The sequence below is a fragment of the Paralichthys olivaceus genome, chromosome 18 (genome assembly GCF_024713975.1).
Source record: "Paralichthys olivaceus isolate ysfri-2021 chromosome 18, ASM2471397v2, whole genome shotgun sequence".
Classification (NCBI taxonomy): Eukaryota; Metazoa; Chordata; class Actinopteri; order Pleuronectiformes; family Paralichthyidae; genus Paralichthys; species Paralichthys olivaceus.
The window spans coordinates 9,697,528-9,723,303 of NC_091110.1; the positions used below are offsets into that span (position 1 = coordinate 9,697,528).

Genomic DNA, 25,776 nt, shown 5'->3' on the forward strand with positions numbered 1-25,776 from the left:
ATGCTTTCAGATACATTCATATTTTGTAAGATTTTTGAGATTTACTAGATTTCAGAAAGAGTTGTATCTTCACTCACCTTCTCAGGTTTGGTGTCAGGTAGATCTGTGCCCTTCTGTTTGCAGAGAAGCTGCTTCCTCCTCTCCATCCTCATGGCCCTCTTATGAAACTCGTCATTGTGATTCAGCAGATGTCTGGCCAGAGCCGGGAGAGCCAGGAACTTCAGCTCGCAGTGAGAACACTGGTACAACTCAGAGTCCTCGTCCCCAGGGCCCGGTGACATCATAAAGTCCCTCTTCAGGTCAGTGCTGTGGTGGTCGTTGTAGTGCATAGAGAGCAGCTGGCCCGTGCTGAAGGACAACCGGAAACATTTGAGACACTTGAATGGTAGCCATTCAGCATCTTCGTCTTGCTCAGGCTCCAGCGGAACTTCCAGCAGCTCCTTGTAGTCCTCATCTGCTGCACTGTCAGGAATCTTCTCAGGTTCTTTGGCATAGATAACGGTGAAGTAGCGACCGAGCTTGCTAGCATGCTGCTTCTTGGGGAAGACACCTGGATGGCGCTTAATGTAATGTGAGACAATGCTCTTCCTGCTGAAGGCCTGGAAGGAACAAAGAGAACACCTCCGTCTCTCCACAGCCAAACGCAGGTCTTCACTCATTTCTGAATTCTTTGGCTCTGATACTGGGGGTGCGATCACTTTGCTAGGCTTTTCACTTAAGGTCTTGGACGCAGCCAGACAATGGGTGTAATAAGCATCAATGTCATGGCGCTTCTGATAGTGTGCTGCCAGGCCTTTGCGTATAGGATTTGTGTATGAACACAGAGCACATTTAAAGACATTGTTTTTACCCTCAGGCTGAGCACGGACGTTGTTGTGTTTGATGCGGTAGTGTCGAGCAATGCCTTTCCTGGTGGAGCAGAAGTATTTACAGAGCTGACACTTGAATATAGCATGTTTTTCTGTTTTATTGATGGGTAACTGAGAGAGGGCAAGGTCCAATTCTCCGACCTCCTGGACTTTTGCAGAACTTGATATATTACTAGCGCTGCATTCCGCTACTGGCTCTGAGTCCTTTCCGGAAGAGAAATGTGTAAGTGAGGGAGTGAACATATTAGAGGCCGACTGATTGTGATACTTCTCGTAATGAATTTTGAGTTTCTCCAGCGTACCGTGCGTGTACGGACACATTTTGCATCTGTATGCACCATAGCCCTGCCTTTGGGTTTTGCACTTGTCCTCTCCTTCATTTGTGTCAGTTATTTGCTCTATATCATCTGCAAAATCTTCTGCAGTGACTTTCACTAAAGGGTGTCTTTTCTGATAGTGAGTTAGGACACCATGGATGCGAGAGTTCACATATGGACAGTGGCGACATTTATACACAGAACTCGGGTTGATGTCAGCCTCCTGTGCAAAATCTGCAGCTTTTACTTTCATGCCTGGGTGTTTCTTTCCATAGTGAGTGAGGAGGCCATGTAGACTGTTGTACTCTGACAGACAGACAGTGCACTGATAAGTATTGTTAGAGATGGAAAGACGCGGATGGGGAGGATGGGGATTGCTCTCTTGATGTTGTGTGGCAATGGCCAGTGCTCCATCATCCTCTACAGACTGACAATTGAAAGATGCGTGTTCTTTGGCAACCTGCTGGTGGATCTTTTCAGCTGAGCCATCCCCTTTGATGATATCCAAGAGCACAGATTCATCCTCTTTGATGGCCCAGGGGTGGACCGCCTGGTAGTGACTGGTGATGTCCCATATTGTACAGGCCTCAAAGGCACAGTCTCTGCATTTGTAATGTTTAGTTTCCATATTGCCCCCTTGTTGCTGGGAGGTTTCTGGCCCGGCCCATAGCTTGCTGGCCATGTACGTGTAATCAACATTGTGCTCGGGATGACGTCTTTGGTAATGGAGCAGCAGGCCCTGGGGTTCAGCATGTGAGTAAATGCACCATTCACAGTGATAGCCAGCCTCCAGAATGCCATCTTGGTAAGCCCAGTGTAAAATTGTCATGGCCGTGGCTTTCACAGTGGGGTGCTCTTTCTTCAGATGCTTCTTCAGGGCATATACGTAGGGGGATGTGTAGGTACAGTGTCTGCACTTAAGGGATCGCAGGGGCGTAGTATTTTCAGGGTCAGGAGGTGCTGGGATGGCAGCAGAAGAGACACTACCTGACTGAACCATCTGTGCGCGCTCACGCTGACTCCGGACAACCGCAGTGTGGCGACGTACAAGGTCAGCATTGGCCTTGGTTTCTCTGTGCTTCTTCTGGTAATGAATAAGTACTCCTTTTACAGTGCGGTTGCCATAATCACAGTGCTGACAAAAGAACAGCTCATCCTCACCTTTGTCACCACCTCCTGGTTTAGGGCTTGAATTGTTGGATCCATCGTGACCGTTATTTTGAAACTGCTTCAAAAATTGTTTGGGAGTTGCAATTTGTAATTCATCCATTAATTTCATCAAACCAGGGGTGGGGGGGCCATGTTTGATATATTTTGCTGTCACTTTTACTTCCGGGTGTCTTTTTTGATAATGGACTAACACACCAACAACAGATTTGTTGCTGTACACACAATGTTTACAGTAGAACATTTCTTCATCTGATCCATATAGTACTGCGCTCGACTGTTTTTGAGGTGGAGACATGCTGAGGTTAAACGAGGAGTTGGTTGCAGATTGTGACTGATCCACTGACACGACCTTCATGGTTTTCTGTATACGGAAATACGATGCCTTCTGCTCCGGGTGTTTCTTCTGATAGTGGACCAAAACAGAGTGCATGTTGGGGCTAGCAAAGGAACACACGTCACAATCGTACACGACAACATTACCACCCATAGCTTCTTTAAGAGTGTCAGCCTCTGTGCTAGTTTCAGGGGTCTTGGAAACAGTTTTCGGCACTGGGCTGGAGGAGGACCTGGGCGTTGACGTGGCTGAGTTAAACGTCTTGGGGCCAGAGTTCAATATTTCCCTCAGAGTTTGCGATTCACCCGTTTTGTGTGGCTGCTCGACTATGTAGCTAGAGAAGATCATGGCATTGTTTATTTTCACTGTGGGGTGCATTCTTTGGTAGTGGGGCATTAGGCTCCTGACATTTGGGCTTGTATACGAACAAAAGCGGCACAAGTATAACAGATGTGGTTGGTTAAAGTTGAGCACGTTGCTAGCCTCAGGGTGATGTTCCATGTAGTGTTGGTGCAAATCGTTGTAATTTGTGTATTCGATGTAGCACTCTAAGCAGCGGAAGACCGCACTCTGGTCTTCTGGGTCCAAGATGTACTTAAAGCTGAACTTGATGTAAGGGTGCATCCTCTGGTAATGGGTGCTGACGCTACGAGCGGACTTGTTGTGGTAATCACAGTGTTTACAGTAAAAACGTGTCGTTCCGGTTTCCTCTGAATATTCAGCATTCTCTTGCACTGTGCTGTCGCTGGGATCAGCAGAGATGTTCTCACTATCATCTGAGAGAGTCAGTGATATTGGAATATTTCTAGGTTTTGCCTTGGGGTTGCTTTTTCTTTTCCCTATCCTGCCTCCTTCGTTAGAGATCATTGATTCTCTTGCATGAAGCTGTTGTGTGTTAAAGGCAAAAACAGGGTTTTTGACCCCATGATTTCTGCCCTCTTTATCAACACTGGTGTTATTTTCTCCCATTTCTTCATCATCCATGTCATCCAGATTAATGATCATGTCCTGTTGGCTTTGGCTTATCTTGCTTTGAAGGTTACTGGCAATTTCATCAATTCTGGTTCTCTTCTTGACTGAGGATAAGTCCAAAGGCAAGTCATTAATGGACTTCCTGGCTCTTTTTCCTGTTACTAGGGGCTTTTTGGTTGCAAGTCCTAAAATGGAGGTCTGGGTTTTTTGCAGAAAGATTGGAGAAGCTTCCACTTCAGAGTCTGGCTGGTCAGTCAGCTGGCTTTCAAAGGCAGCAGGATCTAGGTCATCACAGTAGGAATGCTTATGCTGCTGGTGAACCCTCAGGCCTTTCAGAGTGGTAGTGGAAAAGCTGCAGAGCGTGCAGCGGTGAGGGTTCTGCTGGTCGTTGGGTGTGCTGGTTATCTTTTTTCCATTGACTTTGGAGCTAACATTGCCTCCATTTACTGACCCTTCATTGCCATTCTGAGGTTCTGGGCTATCATTCGTCAGGTCCAAGGTTTCTAAATCTGAGGAATTGTGGCTCTGCTTGTGCGTGCCGAGTTTTAGAGGGCTGGTGCAAATAAATGGGCATTCATCACATTTATACACTGTGGTTTTGCCAGAGAGGTGAATGTTTTCAATGTGGCGGGAGATGCTGCGCCGGTGCATGGTCAGAAAGGAGCAGAAGGGGCACTGAAAGCGGTTCATGTACTTTCTAAAAGGTATTCCTTTCGTCTCCAGTAATTTGTTATCCTCGTCAGATAAAAGCTGCTTTGCGTCTGCTGACAGGGTTCCAGTGTAGCTGGGATCATCTATATCACCCAACTCTTCGTCGTCATCATCCTCTAAGCTGCTCCTGGAGTCTTCTTCATTGAGTAAGTTGGCATCCATCTCTACGACGCTGTTGGAAACATCGGATGAAGCAAACCTCTTGGATAAAATAGATGTACCTGTGCTGTTTGGTGTTACAGCACCAATCTGTGCATACTGGAAGGAGGAGATCTCTGGGACTGACTTCTCCAGTGCATGTTCTGGCGTTTTTCCTCCTGTCTCCTCCTCCTCTACCTTTCCATGAACATCAGCAACACTGACCTTTGTTCTAGCCGGGCTATGGGAGGAAGAAGAGGGAGAATCTGGTTTGGGTGAGCTTTCACTGGCCTCCCCTTCCGGCTCTGCAGCGCAGGAAACTATCTTGACCTTGTCGCTGTGCTCCTTCACCACATGACTAGTCCAGCTGTCCTTCTGGTCTGTTTGATATTCACACCACTCACAGGCAAACGTTCCCTTCACGAGTGTACTGGCTGCGTTAGATTCCTCTGCAGCCTCTGCGAATTCTGAGGGATCTCCAGCGCTCTCTAAGGGAACTTTGCTGTGATACATGAGTTGGTGTTTCATTATCCTTGCTCTGCGCGGAGACTTGTACGTGCAATACTGACAGGAATAGACTTTTGAATGGTCACTGTGCATTATAACGGTGTAGCTGGGCTGCTTTACTGACTGTGAGGAGACGCTCACATCTGAATCGCCCTCTACAAAATTATGCACTTTTTTGGTGTGATTTCTTAAGAACGATTTTGATCTGAAGTAACGGACACAGAACTTGCACTGATAAAACGGCAGATGGGTTTCAGCTGTCTGCTTTTGTGATGTTTGATTCAAACTGTCAGCAGAGTTGGGGCCTACAAAAAAAGAAAATAGGATATATAATGTTATTAAAGAATAACATTTTGATGCCATTATTTAGTCTATTACAGCTGTTTCTGGTAATACATGTAGCCACATATATAATACATATATGATCATTATACTGTGGTTGTGAAAAAGAAATGTTGCCTAATCCTCTGCAAATTAACCGTAACATGTAAATGAATGTGGTAGACATACTCATTCCAGCTTTAGAAGGTGTATAATCCCTCTCATCCTTATCCTGCAATTCCTCCTCTTCATCCTCGTCTTCATCTTCATCTTTCAGGGAGTCAGACTCATCTGCATCTGCAGGCTGCAGGAAAGCAGTGTGCACTTCCTGAATGTGGGTTTTTAAGTCGTCATATGACTCTGCACGGAAGTCACAGCCATCACACTGCAATACCTCCATCACTAAAGAGAGGGAGCACTCCCTGGAAAATCAGGGGAACCTGCAGAGAGAGAGAGAAAGAGAGAAATCATGAGGACATGCATTATTTTCCAAACAATCCACTGTGGAATAAAAGTCTCATTCAAGTGCTTGTGAATTAAAAGAAAAAAACAGTTTATAATAGTCTTGTTCAAGTGTTTACATATGCCACAGGCTAAAGTCCATTAAAATTAAGGTGTATTTACTACAGCCAGGAGACTCGTATATAGAAAGCTATCGCAAAGCTTTAAGGCTGTTTAAGTAATTCAGGACTAAGATTTTTCTATTATGCTTCAATATTCAGTGTCGTGGTCATGCTCTTCCATACAAATTAGCCTGGTGATAATGTTACAGAATTACCAACAGCAATTCCTGCTGTGAACCAAAAAATAATAACATCCACACCTTTTCCACATAACAAGACAATTGCCAGTGAAAAAGTAATGCATACAAATGTTTATAGTAATGATTATGTATTTAAAAGATACATTTTGTAGAAGTGTAGAGGTACAAAACTGTGCATACAAAAATGCAAATAAATACTTCAACAAAACGTGAAAAATATACAAATAAGAAAAATAAGACAATGTGTCCCTGTGTTTACAATGGGAAATCAGTTATTAGAAAATACTGTTATAGTACTTTGAGGATAGGGTAGAAATGCATAATTTGCATTTATTTTTCATGAATATATACATGCTGATAAATGCTTGATTGGGAAGGAAACTGGAAAAATTTAAAGTCGACATCCAATATCACTGAAACACCTCCGAAAAAAGCCACGCAAGTGTGTGCATATGAGTTTTCTGTCACTTCAAAAATATTCATATGCAAATATACATATTTATGCAGAACTGCCACAAATGTCTGTTGTCTCATTACGATGCATCACATGTGTCATAAATTGATATCAAAATTAGTTTACAGCTCTAATATGACTGGAGCTGTCCACAAACTCTGATAGAAAGCCCCACAAAACATGACAAAGGGGAGAATTCAAATGATGCTGATGTTGCTCAGAATACTAAGAAGGTCCCAGTTTTTTAGTATAGCATCATTCAAAGAACAATGGCGGGACTGAGGAGGGATTATGGGCTGATTTGTCCCATTTTTATTACCTTGGGATAAGCAACAGCTGGAGAGCAGCTCCACAGCTCAGTATTTAGAGCAGACTATTCCATCAGATTGTATCAACTGCTCTGAAATAAGATTGAATGAATCAACGCAGAGATGAAGGCTTTGCGTCTTTGGGCTCCTCCACAGTTCGGATTTGGCCAGAATAAAATGTAAGCTGATGATGTGGCCCTTGATTTCATAGCTTTTTCATCACAGCTTTCTAATGAATAGTTGTTTTTGTCCTGAAAATATCGCAAATACAACTTGTAGCTCACACTTCAAAACCACAACATCACCAACACTTACATCAGGCCATTTTACAGGTGCACCCTGCAAGCACAGATCTCTCATGATGTTTCCATAAATACAGGGTGATTACACCCACAAACCAACAGGTGCACCTGTGTAAACCGTCAGATAGGTCAGACAGTTCATTTTTCCCTTTTACTATTAAAAATATGTACAACTATGTGTTTTAAGTAGATTCAGCATTTTCCAGCAGATCTGGAACAGTATCTGTGATGCACACCAGATTTTCCAACCAAAAAATTCAACACTTTTTACATACATGCCCACTCTTAGGACATTTAGGAATGTCATAAACAATTCCTGATACTGATCCTTTCACCAGATTTTCAAAATGTTCTTCCCAAGTTCTGTGCAGAAGAACAAAAAAACAAACAAACCAACTACAGTAGACCACATACCTCCACCAAAAAAATCTGTCGGACATTTTACATTCCAATGTCATTTACTTTTTAAAAAGGTGCTGTCTTTTATATTAAACATTTTCCAAATCAAAACACTTTATGCTTAAAAGCCACTTTTGTTTATCACCAGGTCACATTTGTGTATTTTATTAGGAAAACAACAAAGTATTTTCTAAGTATTTAAAGAGTGTTAATGGTTCACACTGGAAGCATGACCTTTGTCAATCCATCTCAAAAAGAACCTGCACCACAACACACCATGACTCATGTTGGCTCATCTTAACTGTATGACTCACCTATAACAAATAGGTCACCTCATATTCTTGCTGAACTTTCAGATGATGATCATCAATAAAAGTAAAAATACAAATACACATATTGATAAAACAATAGAGGATACTGTCAGAAAATCAGCTGAGTTGTTTTTTTTAATCAGAATGTAGTAGTTTAATACCACTTTGTAATTCAGCCCACTGCTCTGGATACTGACACCAAGACATTTCAAGCGTGATCCGGCCTCAGACGGTTGGGAATCCCACCCTGCTTCCCACACCCAACCGTCCTGCCAGTGGAAAGCTCCATGTGAGCCGGCCAAGCCGCCAGTATGTCCCTGAGCAACCAGGGGATCCATTGTTGTCCAGGGTCGGGTTACAGCCTCACCACAAGGCCCCACCCTGTGCTCTTGGCTGTTCTCGGCAGTTTTGAACAAAGTTGTCTCCTAATGCCAGGTTCCTTGACATGGATATCAAGAGAATCCTTTTGGAGAAGGAGGGGAGAGGAATGCCCGGGGAGGAGGAGAGGAAAAAAAAAGCCTCCTACACCACCATAATCTGCCTTAGGGTTGGCTGTGTCTTTTCTGTGTCGGCCTCTACGCCACACCAAGTTAATGGGTGAGATTGTGTCACTGCTTTCATCTAGTCAGCTGGGGCTCTAACAGGCAGCGGCTGAGCTGCTCAGATCCTCCTCTGAGCTGAGCTTCAAGGGCAGCCATTTTAGGAGCTGACTGTGTGTGTGCTTAGGTGTTCAGCCAGCACACAACATGGACCCACAGATCTGATCCTGTTCCTCAAAGGCAGGCAGCCTGTCACTGGAGAGCTGCTGACAGAAATGTATCTGCCAGATGCACAGTGCTGTACCCAGGCCGTCTTCCCACACAACTCAGCAGAAAACATCTCCAACTCTCACCAGCCTGATTTTGCCTACTCCTCTTCTTTCTCAGAGGCATTATCCCTGACATCAAGAGATTTTCAGAGGATGGCAGGGAACCCTGTTCCGAAGAGAGGCGGAATAGGTCTGAGCGAGCTGCAACACTTTGTGGAGAGAAGCACAGCACTTGCGTTTTGAAGGACCTGCCAACCGCTTTCCACAAGGGGGTCGAAAAATGTGAGGCATGTCTGAACTTCTTTATCTCAGAGCTCTGCAGCCCTGAGCCACGAGGAGAAGACGAGGGGGGGGGGGGGGGGGGGGGGTCAGGAGAGACGCAGAGGGAGAGAGAGCAGGCCTCGAGGGGAAGGGTGGGAGGAGAAGGGAGGCGGCAAGGGAGCATGACAGAGCCACCTGGAAGATCTTCAGTGGTAGGCAACGGAGGACAAAGCCATCAGACTGGGCTCCCCAGATTCCAAAGTCTACTGACATTTGTTAATCACCAACCGGTCTCTCTGCATCGGTGAGCTCTGCCAGCAGTCACACCCTCTACTCAAACTGGCTGACAGCAGCTGCTCTGTCTGAAAGAGGACCTTTGAATAAGCCAGCATTAAGCTGATTAGGAGTACAGAGGTTTTGTCCTTAACTGTTGGTTAGCGCTACTGTCTCATGGCGTTTGGGAGACCAAAAATTCCCGGATGTGTTAGAATATCGTGCGGCCCGGCATCCTGGTTCATTTATTTGGCAAACAGGACAGGACATGCATCTTTTCAACCTGCGCAGCCACAGTAATTAATGACCCATCGACTGAAAATGACAGGCGGCTTTTTAAAGGAGAAATACAGTGGCAATAACAGCAGGGAAGCCAGAGCCATGGACATTGATTTTTGCAGATATGAGATGACAGCATCATGAGGAAAAATCAATATTTTTTTTGTTTCAAGAAAGTTATGAGAGAAAGAGAGAGAAAAGTGAAAAGATATCAGCATCATACTCCAAATTCTGATGAGCTCTTTAGCCCGCTGTGTTCACCTGGTTAGTGAGAGCAAACAGCAAGAGCACAGAGGAGGATCTCATTGTGTCTGCAGAGGAACAGAAAACGCTGCGTCACATGGACCAGTGAGAATTTGGCCTCTTGCACAAACATGAGATGGAAAGCAAGAGAGCGAGAGAGAGAGAGAGAGAGAGAGAGAGAGAGAGAGAGAGAGAGAGAGAGAGAGAGAGAGAGAGAGCTGGAGATCAAGATGGCTACTCCCATTCCCTGATGTTTTCAGCCCTGGAGAACTCAACACACCGGATCTGATGGTGTGCTTGACAGTTGCACAAATATCACACAGTGCACATCATCATGCAATCCAAAGAAGTCCCAATACAATTTTTCCCTTCCGGACACAGAACCCTGGACTTGTGAATGTGTTTTGGCCAGTACAACTTATATATATTATTTTAACAGCTGTATTCTATGAACCCTGTATGATGATTGCTATCATTGTTGTACGACGCTCGCATGATCATAATCATTAAGAACGCTAAACTAACTCCTGAATATTTGATCATGCTGACTTAAATCATTGTTAAATCTCTCTGGTACAAGGCCAGTGAGGTTTACTCACATGGATTCAAGTTGATTATTTTATCCTGAATCAATCACATGAGACATGAGTGCCTGGTGCACACCACTGTAAAGAGTAACAGTTGAATAACTTACAGTAACAAGGTTAACATGCTGGCACACTGACTCTCTGTATCAATAATACTCACAATAAGTGATAAGGACAGTTTTTTTAAAGGGTCATTATACACTAACCTTAAAATTTTCTCACACTAATAATAAGCTTTTTTTGGACACTTTCAGTTCCTTACATTTGAGAAGGAAGGACCACTGATTATTTGGCAACTTGGAAAACAACTAAAGATATTAATTCTGAAATTATTTTCCGATACATTTTCTGTCCATTTGCAACATTGATTAAACAACTGATCAATTCTCTCTATACTTCTGTTATTATACAGAAGCAAGAGAGACAAAAAAAATGTTTTTAAAAAGGAGCACAAATCAGAAGAAAGCTGTAAAAACAGAGGAGCAACAGAGCACAAGAAAACTCTGTGCAGCATCATACCTGATAACGGTGGATTACTTTTTCTTGCATAGTATCCTTGATCTAATGGCATCTGATGTCTATTACTATACTGCAAATACTTGTACATAACTATACTTCACCTTTGGATTCGTTTTACTTACTAAATCAAGCAGCTCCGGTTGCTTTCTTGTTTTATTTCTCTTTTTTCTTAGTCTATCACTGTACATTTTAGAGCCTCTGTGACATTTGACTGAGCTACACATTGAATGTTCATTAAACATTAATGCACTGTTTCTTTTTTATGAACTTACAACTGCACCTTACTGAGGATCTAAAAATGACAAATTTAAAGAACAGACCACTTCATCTCTTTTGTTTCATATGTTTAATTGTTTTATTTGTAATGACAAACTGAAAAACATGTTTCTGGAAATTCTCAGCCACTGAATATCAGCAAAAGCTTTCAGACCATGAGCCTGTGTAAACTGAACTGATTGGCCAAAATTGATTCCGGTGAACTCCAGGCACGGCGAACCACCTGACTAATACAGAATCCTGCTATGGCGGTGCTCCTCAGTAGAACAGAGGTGTGGAGGAACACAGCCAAATACAGGGAGAACCTGCTCCAGGGTGCAAACAAGTTCACCGTTCAGCAAGACAATAGAGTAATGTGTTAAATCAAGTCTCTGACTGTGGAGAGGCCTGAAGATGACAGTTTAGACGCTCCCCATTAAATCTGATGGAGCTTGAGAGGATCTGCCAGGAAGAAAGGGATAAACTGACCAAATACAGGTGTGCAGAGCTTGTAGGGTCATGCCCAAGAAGAGTTTAAGCTGTAATTACTGCCTTTACAAAGTACTAAAAAATTTACTCAATGCTTCTGGAAATAATATTTTAGATTCTTAATGAATTGGTTGAAATTTCTGGAAAATAAGGATTGAAGGCTATTTAATAATATCAAAGCACTTCCAATCTGAAATAGCCCCTCTCTGAACTGTCCTGAGGATATGGCTGTTAAGGGGAGCCATGAAAGTCAAGACAACATCTATGGAAGCAAGAAATCTATCAGATTTAACTGTGCATCTGCTGGACAGAAATGCAAAACCCTCACATGATTGCAAAAGAACAACAATGTGCTGATACACAAACAGCACCAGTAAACCGTCACATAAGTCAATGTCTTCAGTGTCTGGGGAACCAAAGTGGTTATGGAAAGTGCAGCGGACAGATTGGCTCTAAATTGGCAAAATCACGGTACGTGTGACAAACAAGGTGTGTTTGCAACATTTGATGAATAGAGCATCTTGCCAGATTTTAAACGTGGGGGTGGAAATATTCTGCAATGGGGTTGTGTGGCAGACAGTGGTATAAAAACACTGGCACAGATAGAGGTTAGAAACCAAACCAAAAAGAAATTAAAAAAGATGCTGGATCCTACAACAGAAGGTTGCACTGATTGACGTTTGTGCCCAAACTTTTGCATATGCCACAATTATTGCATTTTTTAAGTTAAAGAAAAAAACAGTTTTTGATAATTTATGCAAAAGATGACAGAGAGAACAACATGCTGATGGCTAAATGTGTTACATATGTGAGGTAAGATATTGCGAGCATTCATAAAACGTTGATTGATTTTCTTTAACTATGTTTTCACAATTATTACAATATTTCATAAACTTTCAACTAAATATTGCATAAAAATGTTTTGTAACAGTGAGTAAAGTTGGTTTGCACTACATCTGTGTTAAGTTCATTCTATCTAGAACTGTAATAAACAATTGTTGTCATTATTGATGAACCTTATGGTGGTTTGCTTGGTGGCCATTATTGCTCCCCTGGACTTTATGGAAGCTTACAGCTAATTTTATGACAATGCTTACGAGTCAGAATCAGCATGTTTGCTGCTTTGGTCCACACCCACTTCAATAAATGGTAGGTCAGTTATATATATATATTGTATTATAAATACAATAATAATCAAAACTCGAATAGGATTATACTGACACATTTCTAAGGTAATTTTACTGTTGTATTATTTATGGTGAACAGACACAGGGCTGCTAAAGGCCCAGAAACCACAGCTAAAGGGTAACCAGGGAGTATATGTAATTAACATTTGTACTATTAACTAACAACCAGCCATTTGTGCATGTACCTAAATTCGCTGCCATACAAAGACAACATTCAGTTGAGGCAGATTACACACACACACACACACACACACACACACACACACACACAGAGAGAGACAGACAGACAGTCATCAAGCATCATCACAGTCATCAAGCATCATCACCATCTCAAACACACACACATTGCACAAGTACAGCGTCAACTTTTTCATTGGCTTAGCGTCGTCTGAAAGGTCTCAGAACACACACTAAAGCCTTCGGGTGTGAATATGTCACAGAGCATTAGCCCCTAAAAAGGATCTCCCGAGAATTTCTTAATGCATGTTTTTGGAAGTTATTTGGGTTCAGATTAGGAAAGAACCAAAATACAAGCCGGTCAAATGAACATTGTCTAGTCTGCAGCGTTTCTCTGGCCTGCGTTCAGCTCCCACTCTGGTTGGCTCCCACTTTTATCTGTCGGCACTGTGGCAGATAACAACAGTGGTTCAAAAGGGAAAAGCTGGTCTGACCTGACTGACCTTCATGGTCAAATGCTGTGCTGCTGCCTCATCCTTTCACTGAAGAATAATATATGGGGCTCTCATACTACGTGAGTTAACACGGAGAGTGGAGGTATGTAGGTGCTGTGTATCACTAATGCTGATGTTTTTTCATAAAAAGCAGATTGATTTATACATCAAGCAAACACTATGTCCCCTTGTCCTGAAAAGAGTTGGTCTCCTGCCACAAGAAGACACAAGTTTACAGAAAACAGAGTCATCGTGCAACAAGATGAGTTCAGATAATGATGAACAGTGAGCAGTAAAGTGAAAAGGAAAAAATGTCAATGAGTTGCAAAATGAGCTCTAGTGAGTTTGCAATAAAAGTTTAATCTTTTAAATTCTCATTCATAATTTATTCATTTTCTTTATAGTCTCTAAAAAGTAAAATTAGAAAATAATGAATCCTATATATGACCAGAACTCTATGCTGATCCCATAGGCCTAGTACTTTCATTTTGGCCTACAATACCATAATAATTTGGGTACTGTAGGTACATGTACAAGACTTAAGGCTTATCTCTTGTACATGCATATAAATGTGTTGTAATAGAGGTGATGATAGCGCAATCTAACCACCGGAAACAGAAAGACTGATACCCTGTAGTTTTGATGAGCATATCTGTTTCGTTGCAACTGTGATGCAGCTCTCGTGTGATAACAGCAGTGAGCTGGACACGAACCTCCCCCCTCCCCGTCTGTGATCAGAGCATAAAGCTTCCTTGAATGATCACATGGTGCTGCTCATTTGAGGAAGAGTGAATACACTGAGATGAGGCATCGATCCCACCTGGCCGATCAATGGACCAGGCCTTTTCAGAGAAGATGTGAGGAATCAATAATGTTCAGTGTGAACGTTTTGTCATAACATTCATCAGACATCTGCTGGAATTGCATGAAATAGATGTGAATGGCAAAACAGGTATAGTACAGCAGAAGAGACTAAAGTAGAGATGGGTTAGGGCTGCAGCTCTCCTAGTGCACATTTCTGTGTAGATTGTTGGCGTACATTTGAATATTAGTTTTTGAGCTAAGGATAAACCCAGACTTAACTCTGTTAATAATTTCTAACGATTCTGTGAATTTTTTCTTCTCCAAGGTCAATTTGTTCAATAAAAAGTAACATGAGTAACATTATTGATTCATATTTTGATATGATGATATAATATATTATTTTAAGCTAAATCACCAGCTATGTGGCTACACATGGATCCTCGTCATGGTAACACTGAGGCTGTGTCATGTTAATAATGAATCAACCAACTACAGAAGCCAAAAGTCCAAAATGTCTCTCAGAGTGCACAAAAACACTGTCATAAGATATTATCAGCCACCTGACTAAAAAACACTGCTGTTAATCTGACAACAAATCTGTTTCAGGAGGCATATGGCATTCGAAAAAACTAGGTCAACCATTAACCAGCTAAAGCCTTGACTAGAAACCTTCTTCGAGCCTTCCTTCATCACAAGCCCCAAGTCCATCTGAAACATCTGGTGTAAAGTAAAACACTGAATTTATGTGAGCTTATGTACATTTTCAAATAAGAGTTGAAACAATCTTACATGTTACTGGTTAAATTCAGAATCAAACACATCTTTGTCCAGTTCTAGTCAGTCTGGGTGTTGAGGCCTCACTTTGTCTAACATGACCAGAAGCTTATGGTAACCAATGAAAACATTAGACAGATACCGATCTGTATTTGACTTTACAGAACCAGTTCTCCAACTTGGAGAGCTGGCCTCATTTTGTTTATCTACAGTGGCAACTGAAAGTATTTTGACACTTTTTACACACTTTGTCTTCTATATTTTAAATGTTGCAGAAGCCTTTTTGGTGGAAATTACAGCTTTGAGTCTTCTTCATTAAGTCCTTACAAGCTTTGCACACCTGGATTTGGGCAGACGTTCTATTAAGATTGAGTCTGGACTTTGGTCGGTCTACTCAAGGACGGTCAGAGATGTGTTGTGTTGGCTGTGTGCTTTCATTGGTCATTCTTGTGTTGGACGGTGAACCATCACCCCAGGCACATCCGAATGGTTTCCTCATGCTCTCAGTCCTTTAAAGTCATTTGTTGAACTTTACTCTGTCATATGCCTTTTTACTCAACAAGGCTTCCGTGTAGTGACTCTTATAAAAGCCGGAATGATCGAGTGGTGCTGAGGTGGTCATCCTCCTAGTAGGTTCTCCCATTTCTAGAGCAGGACTTTTAAAGCTCTGGATCCTTGTCACCTCTCTGACCACGACCCCTCCTCTTAACTAAATTAGGGCTGCTTGAATGAAGAATAAAAGTCTGCACATGTAGGACTGTTTCACTTAATTGCACTGGTTCACTTTTGTTGGCAGGAAGCAACTTTGCTTCCAAGTATTTAAGGTATTAACCCATTAAACATCAGCTTATTGAATTACATTTTCAGTTTTTGTTCTTTGATAGATCTAGAAAGATTTAATGTCATAATGTTTTTTCCTTTTCAGATTTACCACAATACAATGTGTCCCCCTCTATTTAAAATGTATTTATTTATCTATTTCAAAACATTGTTTTTAAGGTGAAGATGTATCCTCCATCTGCCATTGCTCTGTATTTAGGAATTGAGATCAAATCATCTACCTTGGTTTCATCACATCACAAGTTACATTTCCTGTCATGGGAATCAACCACATTCTTGCAAAATGAACATGTGCTCTTTGGTAAGAACTTGTCTTTGTGTTGCTGCTTCTCACTTAGCATAGAAGTATGTAGAACATGCAGCTCTTGTTAAATGTATGTTGTGGACTGACTTTGTTATACAGTCCTTCAGTTATTTTTAGCTTCCTGTTAGCCTCTTGGTGGTTTTTCCTTCAGAGCTCACATGAGCATCCATCATAAAAAGATGACCTGATCTAGATAAGGTCCTGGTGGTGCCTTGAAGTTTGTCCTCTCTATGTCCAAGAAACAAGCCTGGGTCAAATCTCGGTGTATACCTGGACAGGCCAATGTGTAAAATGGAGGCTGTTAAAGGCATTGAGAAACTACAACCCACTAATTAACACATTCATGATGTCTATGCTTTGAATTTGCATTATGTATTATAAGTGTCAGCCAGTTTCATCCCTTAATCTGTTTGCACATCAGCTCAATCAGACATCACATGGACTTTGAACTAGGGAGCGGGCAGGGTAAAGAGCGTATAATGTCCCGTTCAAATGATATAGACATTTGCATTCAGACAACTACTCCGCACGCTGGCTAGAAAAGTTCAGGGGTGCGGTGCATGTCTGAGAGCAAATTTTGTCTGTTACAAACTGCACAGCCTTCATCTGGGTAACAAACTGCTGCTCTGCGTCACTCACTGACGGGAGTAGATGCGGACAGAAGTGTGGCTGTCACTCACGGAGCAGTACTGGCGACTCTTTAATGGGGAGGGGTTTTGTCCAAACAGTCTCCTAATTTGTCACAAGATGCTGAGGGACAGCTATGCATCAGTGGGTATGGAACAGGTTGTCCACTAAAATGAGGGTTGGAGTCCGTGCCCCAGCAGCATACCGAACCCCAAATTAGCCCTGATGGTTGTGCTATTAGTGTTTGTATAGGTGAATTTACTGTTAGTCATTTTCAAGAATGTTCACATTAAAAGAGCAGATGGAAGATCTTCCAAAAATGAACCAGCCAACCAATGTTGTAACTTAATCCCAACTAGCAAATAGTGGATCAGGAATCCAGCCGAAAAGTTAAATGGTATTAAGCCCGATTTTATGTCTTTTAACAAATCCGAGACTTTCAGAATCAACATCTAAAAAATATTGAAATTGCAACATTAGCAATTGAGATTAACTAATTTAATTTTATAATTAGAACCCCCCCATTAATTAGGAATCTGCATTTCACAACTGAAATTTGTACCCACTCTTAGCACAGATGTAATATAAAAAGTATAAATAGTAAAATTTTGTGTTTAACTTTCTTTTACTTAAGAAAAAGAAACCCATGTCTTTTCTTTTGGTGAAACCAGCTCAGTAATCCCACATTGTCTCAGAGGACTGGTAAATACAGGTACAGAGCCTTTCAGACACTGCAATCCAGCCAGCTTTGCTGATGTGTCTGCAGCCTGACCTTCAATAGCGTCACATTCAATGGCCAGAAAAAAGAAACGCCCCAGACCCGCAGGCCAAGACGACTCTTAGGGGTTCCACTAAAAGCGGAGTTCATGCAGGCTTACTCTCCTCTTACTAAATTAACCAAATGCAGCAACAAGTCCTGCTCCTAGAACTGGTTTACTTCACAATATCATGCTTGAGAGATCATCTGATTCAACATCAAAGTTAATGCATTACAAGATCTGAGCATGTGCCACCTCAGTTATAAAGGACAACAAGCAGAGCCCAGAGGATTGATGGATTTTGATCTTTGGACCTCAAAGTATTCTGCTGACTGAGGCCTTCAAGGAAGTCCTCACATCAAAAAGAGAGACAGAGCAAGAGGAAGAGGGAGAGAGGAATGCCAACAGCAGGACTTTCAGTTGCAAAACTAATCCCTCGAAGAGATGATAATTTTCGACTTTACGTCTGGGTCGTCCATACTGCAAGGTCAGACGGTGCCGGTGTCAGCCTGCCTCTCTCTGACAGATGGTTACCTGACATCACCCACCCAGACAGCCTTTAATACTTAATATCTCTGCACCTGCTCTCCTCTTTATATTTTTTCCTAAAAAACTAAAATATTTCCATTTCCAAGACACCAAACTCTCTAATTCCATGTTTCTCTCTCTTAAGCTGCAAAGAAAGAGAAAGACAAACTGGCCATCATGGTACAAGTAACCTTGCTCCAAGGGTAGCCTTTGTGTTTCCTCCTGAAAAGTGGGACGGATGCAGCAGAGAGCACTCAGTAGCAACATTTGGCCTCTTTTGCACAATCAGATTAAAAGAGACAAGCATTAATAGCCATCTTCCGTAAGGCTACTGTCTCCAGGTTGTCATGGTGAAAAGTCAACATGAAAAAGAATTATACTCCATAGTCCTTTCAAAGTGTAGTACGTACGCTCTTTTACATCTCCTGCACTTACTTTTTAATCACAAGCCTTCAGAGATAGTTATGTGACCTTGAAGCCAGAAATGTTCACAAACCAACAAAACAGGGGGCTGGTAAATCCCTCAGCTAAAGCCTGCTGGGTGTGAAGATTAGATAATGAATACTCATACAAAGTCACTCTCTTCATTCCTGTTAACAATACCAAAATGAACCTTTTCATCTTCGCTGATCTTTTTTTTTTTCTTCTTCTTCTCGCCACTGCGTGTGTCCTCAATGCAAAAAAATGTAAAAATTGCAGTTAATACAGCAAGTCAGAATCCAGGAAACCAAGCAGTTGTGTGAGAGAAGAAGAGTTGGAAGGAAGCAGACATGCATGACATGAGTCCTCTGGAAGCTCAACCTTCTTTTAGTGTAGTCACCTCACTTGGCTGCTCCCTCGTCTCCCCCTCTCTCCTTCTCTCCCTCTCTCTTTCTCTCTCGGGCGCTGACAGAATTATCTTCTGCATCAGAGCTGAGGCTGGGCCAACGCTCTACACAGAGGACTCCATTTCGCACAGCCAGCCCCACTGTGGCCAAGGAGACGCAGCCAATCACACTGGAGTATCAGTGGCATTGGCCATCCACCATTTTGTGCTCCTCAAGGTCTTTGACTGTCCTGCTCAGCTGAGTGGAGCTGTTGCCTCACTGCACTCACTCTGCTATCTTGTTACACAGATGGAAGTGTTTAAGTTTAGGAGCACAGACCTGAGCGAGCAGCTTTCCCTCCTGTCGGTTCCTCTGCAGAACGTCATGACAGTCAGCAAAAGCAGAAGTGAGATGTGTGAGGGGTTTTTTTTTTTTTTTGCTCGCTGTAGAGATGGCCACCTACAGTGTGGTTCTGATGGTCTTCACAAGCTGAGGCGATCTGAGGACTGTGTCTCTAAATATGGAGCTGTCAACCACCCTGTCATAGCGAACTGTAAGAGCAGACATCAGCATGTTTCTGTAGAAAACACCACAGCTGACCTGACATCTTCTATGGGAGATAGATATTTATTCTTGACTGAAAAAAAGCATAAGAGATCAAACTAGGGGCAACCCTCAGTGACATTATTAAATATTCCATCCAAAAATGATTAAGTGCATAATTTAATTAATAGCCTCGGGCGTGATTATTTTTACAATTTGAAATGGGAAGCAATAGGTAGATATATTTGGTTTTCTCCAGAGGTTTGTTCCCTCGGGATTGAACAGAAAAATACAGAGAGGAAGAGGTACTGTAGACAAGTAGGGTACACCAAAAAATACACAACACACACACAATTCAAAATACGATTTCCTCCAGCTGAAACACACAGGCTCACGGGCTGAATAAACACTGCCAGAGAGTCAGGCAAGTGAAGGATGCCCAAGGACAGATCTTGGAGAAAAACCAGGAAGTGTTTTTTTTCCACAAGGACAATTACTCCAGGAAACGTTACATTCCATGCAGCCTTGTAGTCCGTCTATCCCGGGAAGGCACTTCCTGACATAAATCAATCTGCTGCTGTCTCACATAAATCCAGTATTATCTCATGCAACATATACAACGGACTGTGAACAAACCACGCAGATTAAGGTCACCTCTTAATGTCCAAAACTTTGCAAAAAAATAAAATAAAATAAAAGGTCACTGGAGATCCAGTGTCCTCACTCCTTCTCAAACCAACTTCCACTGATTTTAACCAAACATCTAAAACCTCAATTTCATTCCTGATTTAATTTTCATCATTAAAATGCCTTCAGCAGTATGTAACTCCATCAGCTCACCTAAAAAACACCAGTGGAAGAAAAGGCCGCAAAATCTACTCAAGGGCTTCTTGTAAGCAGTGCTCAGTGGACAACTGCCAGAAAGTTGCGATGCTGACTTCCTTGTAAGCCTGACATGTCAGTTACTACAGTTACAAGAAGTGGGTGAGGTTACAAGATACTCTGGATGGAGTATTTCAGATTGACTAAAAGAGGACACAGGAAGCAGTAGAAAAAATAAAATAAAAAAAGAGTTGAAAAGCCAAAGTCAGTCTGTTTTGCTCACAGAAATGTTGGAGGAAAGACTGCGACCAGGATCTTTTTAAAGCTGCTGCTGAGTTTATCTAAGAGGAGAAGAGAAGTTCTCCTTTAGGTTCACCAAACTGACCTCTCGAGGCAACTCAACAAGCTTGAGAAGGGAAAGAGGAGAGACCCATCAATATTAACTTACCACTGAGACCTCCTTTCCAAGCTCCTAAATATTTAATCGTCCTTGGACAGCTCTGTTTCTTCGTAGGCTGAGCCAGTGTGGATCCCTTCTATAAGACCACTCCTGTTCCTGCTCAATGAAGGCCTTGTCCAGTGGCACCACACTGCCCAAGGAACGGGCGTCTCCAAAGAATTCAGGATTTTTTCCACCACAGGCAGCTCTAGGCTGACAGAGCTGGTTCACTGTGTCTCTTTAGAGAAGCACATAAATCCTGACTTCAGGCTGGAAACCTGAGGACGCCGTATAGATGGTTGCATTTATCTCATCAGCATGGCCGCTTTGTACCTGAAGTCTTAATTTGCAAAAAAGCTCGCCCCCTGTTTGCTTCACATGTCTGCCAAAAGATAGACACAACCATCTGAGCTACATGGTTTTTTTTCAGAAGGGGAAAGGCAGTGTTGAACTGTTGATGTTCTTATGGAAAGCAGAGAGGAGGAACCAGTTTGTCAGCAGTGTAACGTGGCAACTGACAACAGAAACTGGAATGGCACCTCTAGCAAGCCACTTCCTTGTCCCTTTTTAACCCTGAGATGTTATGTGTTGGTTTCAAACAGGCCTGTACCTAGTTACCTAAAATCACTTGTTTGATCAAGGTGGCTTTAAGCACAACACAATCAAGTCTTGCAACTAAATCCAGAATGGCACGTGATTATTGAATGTGGAAGGTCAGTGTAGTGAGGGTTTTGCTGGTTGGTAACGACTGTAGTGCTGTGGATGTGGGGCCTGTGTGTCTCAACACACTTTACAAGTGTAGCAGCAGGGCCAGGCTGCATCTCATGAGCCATGCATCATGTCAAGAAAGCACTCACTGGAGCATTTCAATTTGCTTTTGTGTGCCTCCCTAGCCTTCTTCACTGCCCCAGGTAGAGAAGAAAGGAGGAGTGCATCACCCAATGTGAGTGAGTGAATGAGAGAGGGAAGGAGGGAGGGAGGGAGAGTGTGTGCATGTGAGTACAAGAGACACAGAAAGAGAAGCAAGAGTGAATGATGAGCTTCACAACCGTTTCCTTTCAGTGTTCAAACCATCACAGAAATCTCTCTTGTTTAATCCTCCATCCTCTCTGTTGAGATTTTTAGCGTAATCCCGAAATACCTTGTGAAAATCCAGTTATGTAATTTTTTTCTAACTGTATCACCACCATAGTTCCCTCTGCCCTGTCACCTTAAAGCTGAACTGCAGCAACAGTGTGTTAAATATTTAATGCAGAGGTAAAATTCAACTACTGATGGCCTTTGTTGCACTTCAGATGTGATGTATAGTCTCAGAAACCTGTACTTCTATATTACCAAAACACAAGGGTGTTCTGTGTGAGCTACTTTGACATAAATTGAATACACAAATGACTTTAACACTATGCACAAGTGATGATTATTAACATTATTGATTAATCTGGGGATTATTTTCTTCATCAGTCAATTAATCTTTTCCCATCCAATTTCCCATCAAAGTTTGTGACATGTTTACAAATGTCTTGTATGGTTTAAAATCCAAAGAACTGCAATTTACAGATATACTAAGACAGAGGTGAGCAGTTTTTATTGATACACTGGTATAAATTAAATAATAGCAGCATATGATTATGCTGGAGAAACAGGAGAATGTTAATTGGCCAATTGTTTTAGCTTTGCAGGACCCTGTTCTTTTTAGTTTTATATTTAAAATACTACCTGACAAACCTGTAATAATTAACATGACAATAAAGTAACTGTTGGAGAGAGAACCTGAGGACTTGTGGAGGCCTCTCTTCTGTTGTCCACTGTGCCCTGTTAGTAATCCAACCTCAGTTTACTACAACACAAACTACTGGAAATGCATTCTCGGCCACAGCAGAAGAAAACAGTCCTGACCCACGCGACCTTAAGCAGAAAACCTGAGCAGGAGCATATTAACTACTACAGCAGCACTTCACAGTTTCTAAAGAGCCAAGAATGTGTGAAAGACTTGTGAAAGTTACAACAGGAACTCTAAGTAGCAAAGAGACGGCGCACACTGGGTCGGAGACAATCTGTGGAGATCACGTCCACGGTTTTATATCAGTGGGCTAATTTCGAAGAACATCCACCTTCCGCCTAGACTATTTCCATTGCACCCGTCTGCGACGCAAATGTGTCGACCGCAGCAGATTCCTGCCCAGCCGTCCTCTGCCAGCTCCTCCTTGAGAACCTGTTTGCCCTGCCACACCGGAGGAGAAGGAGCATCGCCACCATTTTGATTGCTCTCCTCAGCCCCGGCATTGTCGCAGCACAGTGTGTCAGCTCACAGTCTCCTTGTCAGCAAGATTTCACACAGTGGCCAGGGGGGAACTGCAGAGCCACACACACACACACACATATATAGAAAAACACACTACGGCTTCCAAACACACCTCCACCCTCCTGACAGGCAGGTCAACACACACCTCAAGGATGTAATGTGTGACGAGTCATCTAAGGCTGTGTCTTGTATGACAACAGAGCTTGGGAAGAAATGATCAAGAGCGTAATCCATCAGTCCAAATAACTTTAAAAGTGATCAAACACACTTGAAACACAGATTAGATCAGTTTAACCTTGACGTCACAGCCATGTGTGTCGCTGGATGAAAAAAAGAAGACTTCAATATGCTCCTGTTTAACTCATCAGTCAACAAATTATAAACTCAAGAGTGAAGACGGGATCCAGGTTCAACCAAAACCAAAGAGTTGTCTTGAGAACTTTCTTACACAAGAGTGTGTGTGTACATGTTTAGTGTGTTGAGACCACTTTGTTGAACATTAACCACCAGCATGTCCAAATCACTGCATTATTCAGCACAACAATTCAGACCTCATTCATGAGTCCGAGAGCCATCGCGGTCGCAAAGTCCAGAAAAGTGTCAGCTGCAAACAAACAAACAAACAAACCAAATAATCCCACACACTATTTGCACGCCCTGGGTTGTAAAATGAATGGCTTGCACAGGCAACCTTGAACTATCCAGCCTCACTTTGTCTAAGTTCTTCTTCTGCTTCCTCTGTTTGAATACAACTTTAGAGCGTTTGAAAAAGCAGAAGAAGAAGAACTGGAAGAAGAAGACAACCTCTGTCATGGCGTGAGGGGATCCTGCCTGTCTTGTCTGTCTCTGACTCCAGGGCTCTCTCTCTCCCTCTCTCCTTGGAGACTCATCTGCTTTCCTCCATTTTATGGTGAAGCCCTTCCACAGCCTGACATACCTGACTTGAGACCAGTGACAGCAAACACACACAGTGCAGGAGGAGGGGACACACACACGCACACAAGCGGCTAACAATGTAGCACTGAGCACCACAGAACAAGAACAACACACTGGGATTAAAATAAGACACAAATACATGAAGGCGCACAGGAGACATGTAGCTCCAACCCTGTGGAGCCAGAAAGCTCCTGTTTTGAAATAAAGGAGGAAAGGAGGAGGGGGCACGTACGTGGTGAGTGTGTGTGCATGTGTGTGTGTGTGTCTGTGTGGACCCGCGGCTAATGCCAGCTCCTCTGTTGTCGCTAATGGAGGCTGGAGAGCAATCCGTGCAATGGCTTCTCCATGAAGCTAACGCGCAGCAACAACGCGCGGCCGGAGAGAGCGCAGGAGGTGGTGGAGGGGTGAGGAGGACGCACGGCACGGCCAGCAGCGGGGCTATAATATCCCCCTGACCAGACATGTCAGAATAACAAAACACCATCTCTCTCTCCACCACCGTCCATTTCCTTGTGTCGCCGCTGACAACAAACCGAAAGGCGACATAGCAGCGAGGCAGCGGCGTTAGGAAACGAGAGGAAGCGAGAAGACCCACTTGACTTTGGGTGCCACAGCCGGAGCGCCTACCCGGCTTTAAAGCACCCTCTCCCCCGGCTTTCCTCCTTCCCAAAGTCCCTGCCTTGGACTGGAAGGAGAAGCGAGGTGGTGGAGGGGGCGATCAGCTCTTTCCAGGTCATTCACGAGGCGCTCTCCAAATCATATCCCATGATCTACCATCTAGCAGACCTTGAAAGCCCAGCGGAAACCTTGGAAATACGGTGCAAGAAGAAGAAGAGGAGGTGGTGGGAGAAGAAGGAGAAAACTCACTGGTACAGTCTTCTCCTCGAGCGATCCTCCCAAAAGTTGTCCTCGTATTTCATGCGTGCGCCCAGTCGCTCTAATGGATGATCGCCATCTTTCCTGCTTCTCCTCCGCGCTGCAGCTGCAGATGACCTGAGATCCGTCTGTCTCTGAATAATGAGCAACCACACGGACGAGGAAGACAATCTGCGGAGCGGGCTCACACAAAGAAGTTTGGGAGACGAGCAGGCACCAGAGGGTGCACAAGAGTTTGCGATGAGACGAGGGCGCATCAGCGGGATGGACAACGTCTGCGTCTGAGAAGCTCATCCTTCATCCAGACTGAGGGTCGGGGAGGGAGAAGCCTGCAGAGCCCTCAGCCAGACAGACCCACCACCACCGCCAGATTACATGCCGGCAAATTTATATAGGCTTTCCATATAGTGTGTCTGCCACGTCATGGGGTTATCTGCAGTTCACTTTGGTGGTGGTGATGCTTCTCACTTGATCCACACAAATACACAACTCAGATTAGATTAAAGATTACATAGATAGATAGATAGATAGATGCACTCATATTATAAAATATTAGCCTATGATAATTTGGTTACCTGTAGCTCACTTTGATGCTTCCTTTACACCTCAACCACAAACACACAAGAAAGGTATTATCTCATATTTTGAAAATAATATAAATAATCATATAATTAAGTTCTTTATAAAAAAACAAATTTATTGGAAAAATCTAGTGCTGTCTTTTTTACAATATATTTTTTATGTCACAATTTTACATACATGTAAAAAAAGGGGGGGGGGGGGGGCATGGGAGAATCTCTTCATGATCAATAAAAGACAAAAGATTGTGAAATTGATTCAAATCATCAAAAACAATGAAATAAAAACATGATAAAAAAACAGACTATTTTGAAAATCTCCAGTTTTTCCTACATACTCTTCTTTATTTCTAATAAAAGCAAAGCAATCCATTCACACGATTCCTTCTGC

At 42.8% G+C, this 25,776-nt stretch overlaps 1 protein-coding gene across 3 annotated transcripts in view; it reads right to left on the reverse strand.

The window, feature by feature from the left end:
* The window catches only part of znf462 (zinc finger protein 462), a 44,596-nt gene extending 19,256 nt beyond the window's left edge, over positions 1–25,340 (reverse strand). For 2 of the 3 annotated variants that reach the window (XM_069513227.1, XM_020082038.2), the window contains exons 1-3: positions 24,799–25,340; positions 5,529–5,779; positions 78–5,323 (exon numbers count right to left, since the gene is read on the reverse strand). In XM_069513227.1, the coding sequence (XP_069369328.1) occupies positions 78–5,323; positions 5,529–5,739 (5,457 nt within the window). In that variant the 5' untranslated portion in view covers positions 5,740–5,779; positions 24,799–25,340. Of the gene's footprint in view, positions 1–77; positions 5,324–5,528; positions 5,780–20,702; positions 20,841–24,798 lie in introns of those variants that run through there. The other variant, XM_069513226.1, reaches the window with a different exon arrangement.
* Positions 25,341–25,776: the final 436 nt, after the last annotated feature.